This window comes from Pieris brassicae, chromosome 1, assembly GCF_905147105.1.
Source record: "Pieris brassicae chromosome 1, ilPieBrab1.1, whole genome shotgun sequence".
In the NCBI taxonomy this organism is placed as follows: Eukaryota; Metazoa; Arthropoda; class Insecta; order Lepidoptera; family Pieridae; genus Pieris; species Pieris brassicae.
Window position 1 is genome coordinate 15,611,529 of NC_059665.1, and position 13,501 is coordinate 15,625,029.

Sequence of the window (13,501 nt, forward strand, 5' to 3'; positions counted from 1 at the left end):
CCAGAAGGGTTGCCTTTAAAATTACACATCGTATAAGTTTACGGCTTTTGTCGAAAGAGACAGACAACACAGACGCAAAAATATATCTGCCCCACACTTAACTACGCTTTTACAAATACCCCATCATGCTATATTTTATCACAATTATAACAGTCAATTAGCTTGTATGAGCCAACCAATAAAATCACTTCCGAACGAATAAGCTTTAAAATTGCAGATGTCAGTTAAACAGGCCGTGTTATATTAGTCACAATTTGTCAACGGCGATCGAACTGGCGACCCGGCAGATGTTTGCTTTGTGTTTGTGTTTGATTTCACGTCTTAAACTTTTGTAATATATTTTTAATGTGTGTATAAGAAAGTTAAATGTGTGTTTTTTCATTATGTTTCAAAATAGATAATATAGAAAAACGTCATGACGAAAATGATGTCGCAGTGTATTTTAATATTTCAGTTTTTATCAGTAATTTTTAAACATAATTAAAATTTTAATATTTAGTTTAGTTTAGTTTTGTTTCATTTCTTCAATATGTTCAATATGTTGTTTATTTACTTATCATTAAATTATAAATTAGACTCATTCCACAGAAAAGGGTTCATTTAAGAGTGTAAAATTTTTTAGCAAGGCACGGCTCCGGGCCATCGCTTGCAACTGTGTACATGGAGTACTTTTCACACCTATGGACGGGGGCTTCCACTTAACCGTATTCAACGAAGGGCGGTTAGAATCGTCGACGACTAATCTCTTTCCGAGCGGCTTGATCCTTTAGTGTGTCTTTCTGCCTCTTGCGCATGTGCCATGGAGAGTGTTCAGAGGAATTGTATTAATTCAGCTGAGTGTAATTATCAATTCATCAAGGAAGATTATTTACCTCTTATATAGAATATGAATAAATATACAGACATACACCTGGGTAAACAAATTAGCTTACACCACAATAATAACGATCAAGAAGTAGAACCCAGGACACAGCTTACCTGGAACAAATACTGGGCAAAGAAGGGCATATTCAAAAGCAGCATGCCGATCAAAGTTAAAACTAAAGTACTACTAAACTCGTGCCTAACACCGTGCCTACGTACACAAAGCTTGCCAAACATGGAAATTTAACAAAAAAGCAAAAAATAAAATAATTACATGTCAGCGGAGTAAAGAACGCAGTATGCCGAACATTAGAAAGATTAAAAAATAAGGCATGACAATATTAACAGAAACATAACCAAGGTAAGGGATGGATTAGAACACGTTCAGTCACTAAATGGAGGTGGGCCGGACATGTGGCGCGTCTACGTGACAGAGATGGACGAAAACAGTGACCACATGGACGGATCCACATGGAAAAAGAAGGAGAGGTAGACTTGTGGCTAGCTGGGAAGACGACATCATAGAAACATCTGGTTCCAACTGGATTCAAGTAGCCCAATCTAGAGAGGACTGGCTATCTTTGGAGGAGGCCTTCACCTACAGAGGAGTTCTTACAGAATGAAGAATAATAGTTTAGTAGTAAGGTTAAGGAAAAACTAACACAACTAAATTAGGATACAAACTTAATTACTAACAAAAGTAATAATTGTATGAAAGTAAACTAACTTAATCTAACTTCTTGTTTTATAAGTAAGAATTAAAAGGCTTTTTTTAAATATTTATTTTATAGAATATGAAGCTGTGATAATAAAATAACTACGTTAATGAACAAATGATATTTTGTATGGACTGGACTCGCGATTTAGCTGCGCCGACGCTGCCCTCTAGCGTGTTTCGCGAGTTGACGTGTCATTTAATTATATACATAATAAAACTTTAATGTTACATTTAAAATGCCGATGCATCAGTGTGTGAAGTGTCCTATACACTATATAAATCGTAGACACTTTCAATATTATTTGATACACTGGTTTATTAACAATGCAAGCGAAATTATGTAAAGTACATACAAAAATGTATCACTCAATCCTAGCTCACTGTTTTAGTTTCTTGAATCGTTGTTTTTTCAGGCAAGCAGGAGATTAACCCACTGCGCCCTAGTCTGATAGTGGGGCTGCCACTTTAGAGCGTCCAGACAAGAGTCGGTTTTATACGGGTTACCTACCCTACCCTAGTGAGTGGATTCTGTTTTAAGGCGCAGAATATTCGCCTTTTGTCCGGCATCCTCAGCTCATCTGCAGCTCTAGGTAGTGGGCACGCATGAGCGTGGCTGCAGCAGGTCCCAGGGTGGACGACTAGGACGTGGATGGCTCGGACTGGTCGGGGTTCTGCTTACACTAGTGTTCCACTACGTAACACAGCAGAAGGTTTTTTTTGGCTTTTTCTAGGCGATTCCCACCAACACCATTCCCAAGTTCCCACCCGCTTTACTCACTGTGGACGCCCTCTGCCTCATCTAAGAGACATTAAGTCAAAGTCAATCCTAGCACTATCACACATATTATCGAAAATTCAACCAAATTAAAGAAAAACAAACATTGCTCGTAATTATTTTGTGAATGCATACACAGGTATATTGTAAAAACAAATAGGTCGTCGGGTAATGAAGATAGGAAGGGCAAATTTATCGCGAGCAATTTACGCCCCCCGGGGTCGTGTGTCTGCCCCACAGACCCTTACCGTCCGATTAGCGTTGGTTGTGGTCAAACCCGCATTTACTTTGGAATAACGATGTTGTCCATAATTTTCACGCGATTCTAATGTTTTGTATGAGTGACCGAACGAGTGGATTTCCTATTTGGCGTTCTGAAAAATGTGAGTAAATTACGGAACAGTCTTATTTTAATAGTAGAACCGAATGCTTATCTGGGCCAAATACTTGCAAGTCACGTATAGTTACTCTTAGTAGTAAAATAATAATAGCTTATAAACATTTGTATTTAACGAAATAACAATTATTGTATTAATTACCTAAAAGTGGTAGAAACTATGGATGCATACTTGTAATTATAAACGTTGTGCCTAGTTACTTTCTTGATACAATAATATAATATGTACTGTTATAACAATTACATTATTATTATATGTAAATATACTAAATTATCGACATTATACTAGTCAATTGCTCCATTGACACCCATGGAACTTAAACAAAAAGATATTCATGTGAATTGTTAATAAATATCTTTCACTTTCTTAAAAACTTCGATAATCAGAATTTATTTTCAAATTCATAACAAGTAGCAAAAGTATTTCCAAAGATAAAATATGTAACCTAAAACATATTGCTGAAGTAATATAGTAGTCTTTAAGTAACAATTGCTGCCATCTATTTAATTTTGATATAACTAACTTAAGTTTGACTTTCTGCTCCTAAATGTGTATATCATGACGACAATGTTTACGGACTTCTAATGCATTACAACAGAGGGCGCGCAATTATATAAAAAACGCGCAATAAAAAATAGATGTCACTATTTTACATTAATAGATTTTTCTGCTTCTTCATTACTTTATATTATATAATACATTTGCACGAGTGAAAGAAGTTTTGGTAGGTAATAATATTTAATGTCTCATCAGCGGCGTATAGTTTTTGATACTAGATTCTTCAACTTGAGTTCGACGATACTAGGCTTCGATGTTAGCTTTTCCAATAAAACTCTTTCTATTAATGAAATACTATTTTATTTTCCATCTCAACTATCTACTTATATTATTACTACGCTTAGAAAAAACATCTATAATATAACAATTTACAACTTTAAATATTTACCATTGAAGATTTATCAAGCTTTAACAAAGCTTTAATGTGCTGGTTTCAATACAACAGAAATTTGTAAGCTTAATCTGCACATACATATAAAAAGATGATAAGCTTTATCCTACAATAATATGAAAGTATGAAAATCAATGACTTAACTAAAACTTGAGCTTAATGGAGAGTAGCAAATAAATAACCTTTAGTTTAAGGTGTTATAATTAATGTTTTACGTGTTACTAATGAGTGTCATAAGTTTAAAATATATTCCTGTAATAAAATTGGTGGTGATTCTTTGGTAAAAGCGTATTAAATTTTTAAATGAAAATCTATGGTCTAACAGTTATATATACATAAAGCTGTATATTACATAATCCATGATAAATTACAAATATATTTTTCCTCTAATTCTGATCGGAATCAGAAACGCGGTCAAGAAGATTTTATTTTTAGCATTTCAACCATAGTATATAAAAACAAAGAGTCATAACTCGATATTTTTTATTGAAGTTTCGGGGTTTAATTTTATTATGTATAGTACACATTAACATAATTTAATTGAGTTGGTCGGTTTAAAACATTTATTTTATCTTTAATGTTTTGCTTACATTTAACTTTTAATTTAAGCCAAGTACGAACAAGGAAATTATAAAAAAAACATTTGTTATTCTCCATTTTAAGCTTTATTGCACAAACGCCATCTGTTGAGTAACTAATTAAAACATATTCCTTCTAATATTACAACCTAATTTAATAATACTTTTCAGAAGAAATCATTGATATTAAGTGTATCGGTTTCAGGGCACATAAATCCGCGAGTGTTATATAAAAAAAATATGGTAATGCATAAAAATATATCGCTATTTACCAGTACAGAGAATAACAAATCCCAAGGTATTTTCTCATAGCTACTTGTGCCAGACTATTTTTAAAGACATTTCTTATTGTACGATATTTCAATACCTGAGAATTTATTGAATGATTTTTGTGTATTAAAAGGTAACTTGTGCGTCTTTAAATCATTACTATATTATAGATAAAATACTGTTACAATTATTTGGCTCAGAATTTAGACACTATTTATTACCCTTTTTCCGAAAATTACAATTTGTTACTTATCTTAATGTTTGACTCGCAAAATCCTATGAGTATTAATTGTTATAAAAACATAATTAACACAATACTAAACTAACACTGATTTATCGTTAAAATAATTCTACTAAAACAAAATACTGACGTGATTGACTTTTTTATCATTTACAGAAGAAATAAAAATATTCTTACCAAATTTATGATTCGCAAGAAATTTATCCATTAACCATTCAATCCATTCATGCATTATTATTCTAAACGGAAACAAATTTTTAACCGGCTTCAAAAAAGAGGAATTGTTTTATGTTTGAGTACTAAGATCTATTATTAGGCTTTTAACCACTAGTGCTAAATTTCGTAAGTTTCTCCAAAAAATCGAAACTAAAATGGTTTGTTTCAACTTAGGGTACACTCCAAATTGATGAACTTAGTTTTTAAGATATCCAGGTTCTGGGTACATATAGATACTAAGAAAATTATGTTGACAGGTATTAAGGCGGTTAAATTTTTGTAAATGACTATAAGAAATTTAAACAATAAATAATAACGATGCCGATTAAAAGTGATCAAAATAGGTCAGGAAACTTTCTCATACAAATTAAAAGAGCTCTTAAAAGTTTTGTGTTTAGTTTTACAATCTGGTTAATCGAACATCGAAATCGTTTTGCGATCTCTTACAGTTTTCATAGATAATTTAATTTACATATTAAACAAGTCGTGAATTTTTTAGAACTGAAAGCATTATACAGTATACACAGTAAAGTACAATAATCTATCTAATCGTATACAATTTTGGAAGGCATTTCGTGTTTTCATATAAAAATTTAGCTTCTATGGAACAAATTGAATTTCGGTGAAATGTAGAGATCGCAAAACCAGCCCCTTACATCTCATTAACGCATTCTCTATTTGATTCTATTCTTTCTTCCTCTGGGTTAAAACTTTTGACTGTCACACTCTCCGAAAGATCTGTACTCGATAGCTTATTTGTTATCTTTGTTATTGATATTCTACTCTCTATGTCATTGACGTCACATATCGTTTCTAAAACCACGCCTTTCTCCACCCTTCTTGGTTTAGGGAGGACGTTCTGAGTGGGTTTGGTTTTAAGCTTTTCACTGAGTATTTTATTGCAGGTCTTCTTGGACATATCTATCGCCAGCGGATCCTCTTTCTCTTCTTTTTTGTCTTCTGGCTTGTTCTGCTTCATCTCGGCTACTTCCGCGTTGCTGACATTATCTTTCTTTTTCCACTTCGTTCTTCTGTTTTGAAACCAGATTTTTACCTGAAAAATGAAATTGTAATTTTTTAAGAATTTTCTTTGTAACTGAATAGAAAAAAAATCTTTTCTTCACATAGTATGTTTTTATTCGTTACGTAAGATTTATTTTTTGCTACATTGAGAGTTGTATACCTCTTATTCGAGGTATTCCTGGAATATTATAGAATAGAAAGAATCTAGTAAAACAATACTAGGTGCATTAACTAGGTACACATTGTATTACAGGTAATATATATATTTTTTTCATTTTTATTCTTGAACATATGAATAATATTAAGATGAACTTGAACTATGGCATAATGGCATGGCTTAATAATACAAATCATACCGCGTTTTGTATATTTGACGCTTAGTTAATGTTAATTTTAAGAAATAAGTAATGTATTTCAAATATTTTTTTCATTATGTATATGTATGGCCTATAAGCTACCCGTACCGAGAGCTCGATAACTTTATTGCAAAAAATTCTTCTGTCAAAACATTGACAAGAAAAACCAGTGGCGCTACAACCCTTGGTAACCCTCAGATTTCTGTATCTGATAATTTTCTTAATATGCAAGTGATTCGTCTGTCTCTGAACCAAGTTGTCAACTGTTTGGGATGCGCACTTAGAAAGTTCATTAGTTCACAACCAGAGTTCGAACGAGGAGGTCGCACGCTCAAGCCGCTAAGTTAACACAGTTATTTACATCACTGCACTTAAGTAAACGACTTGTTAAAAACGTTATTAACCCATATGCAAGCGAGTTATTTTTTTTTTGTTTAGGGAATCCTAGAAACATAATAAGTGATATAGCAGTTAAATATACACTGGAATAGCTGATATAATATTATAATATTGTTGTTGCGCGGTGTATCAGTTAACGAACAGTTAATTACGCTGATCGATCTCTGAACTTTAGGGATGTCCGCATGTATCGATAAAAATGTTAGTTTTATATAAATTTAAACACTCCCACTACCACCAGCTTCCGTTTCGTATACTACTCCAAAGCCAAACTAAAGTTGTTATTTGAATTGTAAAAAAATTAATATTACCGTTTCTATGGAAAATTTAATGTTCTAAATTGTAATTCATTATATCCGTTTTTTTATAAACATTTGACTCAAATATTTAAAAAAAACCCTTGGCGCCACTTTATCCTTTCTTTATTCGTTATGAAAAATTTACAAACAGTTCTTCTCGTCCTTTCTACGCTCTTGATAAGATAACTAGCTGAACCATTAGTTTTTTACTTACCGTATGTTTATTAGTATATATTAAGTTAACATAGCCTTGAAATAGGTCAAAGCATGTGTTCCACTAGCGCATTTGTCAAGTGCCCGGGTCTTAATTTCATGACATGATAAAGAACAAAAGGCACATAAGTGTCTTACAATTAATACTAAAAAAATTACCAATTAATCAACTTCTTTTTGTTAACCGCCGTTTGAAATTATTTATCCTACACTTAAAAAGAAAAAGTACAATTAAGGTTATTTAATAACCTTGCTAATAAAAGATTCCTCGTTAATTAAGCGTATAAAATAAATTGATTTTATTACCGGCAACCTATAAAAAACATCAATAAAATGAATTTTAAATGAGACATTTAAGATTGTTAATACTTTTAACATTTTATATCCGACAAGTTGGGACTAATCTTGGGCTTAAAACTATATATTATCGTACAGTTAACGTATATCATAAACGAATACAGATACAAAAAACATAATTTTTGCATTTGCAATCATATGCGAATCTTGCAACATTTTTTTCCTTTTTTCGAAAATGCTACCTATTAAGGCTGAGAGGTCATATAATCAAGCTAACGATAGCTTCGTCATTTACTACACGAATACTATCCGATAAGACTTTCGCTTTCGTTTACTTTCGAATTCTCCCATATGGAAAATACAAGTTTTCCATATATAATTATTTATTATAAATGAATGAACTTCATAGATCTTATACAAAATTTGAACAATTTATGCATAGAACGCTTCAATATTGTAATAAAATGTAAAGCCTGGGTGTCCAAATTGCCGCTAAAGTGCAAGCAATAAACCTTAGTTGAATAAAGCATAAAAGAGACATTAATATAAGTCGGCCCCACGCACAGCACTTGATGCTCGACTTAGATTCAATTAAAATGTATCATCTTTATATATAGAGAGTAAAGTATGAATATCATTTATAATGTATGTAGAGTTAGATATATATTTGAAACAAAAGAGGAGGGAAGCTGATTATAATGTTAGATATGTGTTCTGAACTCAGATTCTAACGCCTATTTGTAATGTACATTTGAGGATCTTGACAGATTTATTTTTAAGTAGGTACTCTTTTATTCTAGCATAATGTATTGTGCTATTGGACAAGATTTTAAAAACCATTTCAAATTAATTTTTAGTGACGGTAAAAATATATATTTTTGATTCTGTTAAGTAACGGTTATTAAAAATTCAAATTTAACATTCATTCATACCAAACCCGCCAAAATGTTTCTCAAGATGGCGTAGCACCGGTTTCTATGACGAACGCAAGTGTAAACAAAGGTATTTTTTTATATTTTAATTATCATTATTCATTTACACATATGTTAATCTTCGATCAAAAACTCTCCAAGCTAGGTTTAGACAGGCGGAGTTATATTATTTTTTGGCACGGTCGTCATTTCGACTAACCTGTGACAATTTGCATTAAATGGCTGAAGTATAGAAATAAATAATTTTAGTCATAGATTTGTAGGTATTTTATTATATAAAAGTTAGTTTACTTTATAACGCTTTTAGAACCGTGTTTTAGGTTTCACTATCAATTTGTATTTACTATTAATTGGCTACTAAATACCTATACAAGTATGGAGATTCATGTATACATACTGTAAAATTATTAAAAAATACACCAGTCCTTCTACAAAGTAGATATCAGTACAGTTATATTTTTCCCACAACATATTTTGACACAAAAGTGAGTGCTTTTGCTCAAACAAAACAAGGAGATTACGCGAGCTATCATGAATAAGGAAAATAGGAAATTGTCTATGTCAAATAGAATATCTTTTCATGCTATTACTGTATGCCATAAACAAATTGTTACTTTTCTGTTTTATTAAAATTACTGTGACATTGTCGCAAATAAAATTTTACGACAGGACTTCATAAGTAGGGGACCATATTGCACATTGCTATCTGTAAAATAAGCTACAGGGTTGAATAAGTAATCCTATCTACTTTTAGCTACCAAACGATGTCTTTTAACCTGTCGACCGTAAGACATACAGGCGGTGTTTCAGTTACGTACATAATCCACCTGTCATCCACGACCGCGGCATACATCACCGGCGGCACGTCACCGCACTTCGCGTAATTGCCTCGCAAATTAATCCAACTAACATGTGACATTTGACTCGATCTGTAGCGCTAATGTGCCCAACGGTTTTAATTAAATTGTTATTTGTCCCACTGTTATTAGAAACGTCAAGTTTAACAAATTTTGCTACTTTATAGATCTATACAATAGTTTTGTTGGTACCTGAATTTTAAACAGAATAGTAATATTATTTAAGATAGTAAGAATGTTCACAGACCTATAATCTTATTATCTCTATACTATATACAATATTTTGTTAGTACCATTGTTTAAAACTATGATTTAAAAATTATTAAACAACATTTGTAGGTTAAATCAAAAGTTAATTATCTGTAAGGGTGGGCTTTTATTAGGTTTGTTACTCTGTGTTAAGACGTTTTTAAACTACCAAAACTTATGGATTTGGAAGTTAAACTGATGCTCATTAATTATAATTTCAAGTTAATATTTCAACGAAGCTTTTATCAAGTTTGTCCTTTCCCTGTCAAAGTACTGATAAAATTAATTTACGAAATTTAATTGTGGTATTAAAATCATGAGTGATATATTGATAGATATACTAGGGCTTAATGTCAAAAATATTGAATTAAAAAAATATTTAACATTCGAAATTCCAATCACAAATGTAACGTATGGTCACCCACATACCTTCGCATTACACAATACAATCCACTTGCAAACACGAGGATAATTATTATTGATTGCGCATTAGCGACTGAGATGGAAGATAAGCGTGTGCGAGCGGGACAGTGGTTATGTGTAACATGTCAAAGCTGCGCTAATTGTCCGCTAGAGTTGTAATTTCTATCGATAACGATGGACAGATACAGATTAAGTTTACGCATTTTTGTTTTATGTGTACAATTAATTAAATTGGCCGGCAACGCACGCCTCAGGCATTAAGAGTGTTCATGGGTGGTATCACTTAAAATCAGATCAAAGGCCCATTTGTCCCATGTTCTATAAAAAAATACAGATAAAAAATGTGAAATAATTGTAATTATATTTCAAATTTTCTTAAACGATCAGCGTACTGTGGATGATATTTACTTATAAAGAAAGGCTTCTTGAGGTTTAGCTCAAATCCAATATATTCGTACATATATTTCTACAATCGGTCACATTATTAGACAATGTCGTTTGATACAACGCACAGAGATCACGTTTATAAACAACAATAATTCCTTTTTGATGATACTTCGCTTACACGGCCCCTTAGGCGAAATGATTGCTGTGCCAAATAAACTCTTATCTCTACGGATTAAGCTTTGTTATTCCATATACTATTTTAACAAATAAAAGATGTTACCTCTCGTGACATATACGTCTGAATATTATTTTCCAACCTTTGTTTTGTTTTCACAAAAGGAAATATTATTGAAATCGTAAATGCAATTTTCAGATTGTTTAGCTTTATGTATGTAAATGTTTTGATGTATAGAAAAAGTGAAAAGATTAATTTTAATTTGAAATGGTGATAATTAAACGGGTTGCCTGGAAACGGATATTATAAGCTACCCGTTGCATGATTAAAAGTTATTTTTTATTATTAAATAAAGAGCTGCAACGGCGCCAATAATGGCTGACTTACCAAGGTGTAGATTAAGGATTTCTAAACCTTTTACTCAGGTTGGTGTGGATTTCGGTGGACCTTTATTATATACATCTAAGACGGGATAGTAGAAGTGAAAAAAAATTAAATATCTGCGTATTTATCTGTCTAGTGACAAGAGCAATTCACATAGAAACCGAAACTGATTTAAACACTAACTAATTTCTGAACGCTTTAAAACGTTTTATTTCGCGCAGAGGTCCAATCCAAGCAATTTATTCGGATAATGGAACTAATTTTATTGGTGCACGTTCCTATTTAAGTGAACTCCAAAATTTCATTTTTTCTAACGCATTCAGTGAGGACTTTCGCTCCGTATTGAATGGTAATCGTATTGGTAGTTGGAAAGCGGCAATAAGAAGTGTAAAGACACATTTATTCCGAGTGATAGGTAAACAATTGTTATCTTATGATTAGTTCTTAACGGTTTTAAGGCAAATTGAAGCAATTCTTAATTCCAGGCCTTTAGGCATACTAAGTGAAGATCCTTGTGAACCAAGTCCCTTGACTCCAGCTTATTTTTTAAATTTAAAGCCATTAAATTACCCGCTTTCATCTAACATTGAAGAAGACAGGATGTAACTCCTTTCTCGGTATCATTTATTGGAAAAATTAGTTCAATCATAGTGGAAAAGATGGAATAATGAATATCTACATACGTTACAAACCCGTGAGTTACATTCTACATGAATATCTACATACGTTACGATTGCGGCTGTGAAGCAATGAACTTTCTGCATGTGCGGATGCAACACTTACTAGTATGGTGAAGAAAACATCGTGAGGAAACCAGCATGCAAAGCCAAAAGATCAAAGCCCCAACAAATCGGCGTGTATCAGTCTGATTACCTGCTTGCCTATTAGAAATGATCATGGAACGGTTACAGAGAACTGAGGCCCAGACGTAAAAGGTATGTATGTATATCACCTAGACGTTGCCTATTCGGAAGACATGAAACTAATTAGCGTGCCAATAACAAACGCCAATTGTGAATTCTAAAAGTAACTTGGCAATGTTGTTAGCAATTGGGTTACAATAAAGAACAGCTGCATCATAAGACCGGCGAGCAATCAATATCACTGCCTATTCGCACAGTACACGATCCTATTAGTGGAGGATACTTTAGTGATGGTATAATGTCGATAACCGATTAAAAGATTCAAAATCAGAAATCCAAATTCTTTATTTGTTTAGCTATATGTACAATAGAATTCAGATTGAGGCCTCCCTAGTAACTCAGAGACCTGTGACAGGGAAGCTTCGCTCTTCTTTAAATTTACAAAGTTTCATCAAGGGTAACCAACACAATTGGTCTTAAAAACGAGGGTATTGTAAAAATAATAAATATATAAATATATTGTGATGACTATGTAATTGTGTGAGTTTTTATTTTTGGTTGTGAGTGATTAGAAATAACATTTACTTAAATTGACTGAATCAACGAGAAGTGATAACAATTCAAAATTATGTACGAAATCTTTAAAAGTTGCTTTATTGTTTAAACATAAATGTGTACGTGCTGGCAACTCACTGTTATCAACCACTCAATTAACCGATTCACTAATCAATTATTACAAATGATTATGTCTAATTAATTGCAAAAAACTTCTAATCGTTTTCTCAAAATGTCACATTTAAAATGCTTAATTATAAATGACTTAATTATCCGATAATGTTCATAAAGTATTTTAATTACAATAGTAAAACTTCATACTTGGACATATGTAACTTTGTATATACACTTTAATTGTATTATTGAAATTATTAACAATATCGACATTTAATGCGATAATTAGTACAACCCTACACTTATCTCGCTCGACGGGTCGGCTAAGTCTCGTTAATCTAACAATTATTCAGCGAAGATCGTGGAGGCCAGTTAGGATCTAAATGTTTTGTTTTATAGCAGCTCAACTTAACTTATTATATCATTTCCAACACATAAATGTACAGTATTAACAATACTCCTAAAATGTGTAGTAATAATAATAAAAAAATGAACATAGCCTTTTATTCAGATCGACTTAGGTACACACTTAAACATAGATCATTATATTAAACTAGATATTAGAAAGTTGAAAAAAAAACTATTATAATATTTGGATCTTGCTTGATTTCTGCAGATCTGTTTGCCAGTCGGCAAACGCCTCATTGAATCTTTCTTGGGCCAATCTGTTCCATTCCTGCCACTTGTCTGATGTCGTCTTCCCATCTTTTTTGTGGTCTTCGTCTACTCCTTTTGCCTTCCCTAGGGCACCATCGTGTCACAATTTTACTCCATTTGTCTTTTCCCCTTATGATGTGTCCAGCCCATCGCCATTTAAATCTTGATAAAAATTTAAATAAAACAAATTGAATTTGAAAAGGCAGTGGCAGTGTTACCTTTAATTCTGTCGGCATTTCCTCGCTGTATTGCGATACTTAGTAGTTGAGCGAGGAAAGCACCAGCTCTGGGGTCACCAGTTTACCAGGC

At 32.4% G+C, this 13,501-nt stretch overlaps 1 protein-coding gene across 1 annotated transcript in view; it reads right to left on the reverse strand.

Annotated features, from left to right (window-relative positions):
• Positions 1-4,307: 4,307 nt before the first annotated feature.
• LOC123715718 overlaps positions 4,308-13,501 on the reverse strand; it is a 48,676-nt gene continuing 39,482 nt past the window's right edge. Inside the window, exon 4 of the mRNA XM_045670968.1 lies at positions 4,308-6,063. Coding sequence (XP_045526924.1) covers positions 5,662-6,063 — 402 coding nt within the window. The 3' untranslated portion in view covers positions 4,308-5,661. The remainder of the gene's footprint in view (positions 6,064-13,501) is intronic.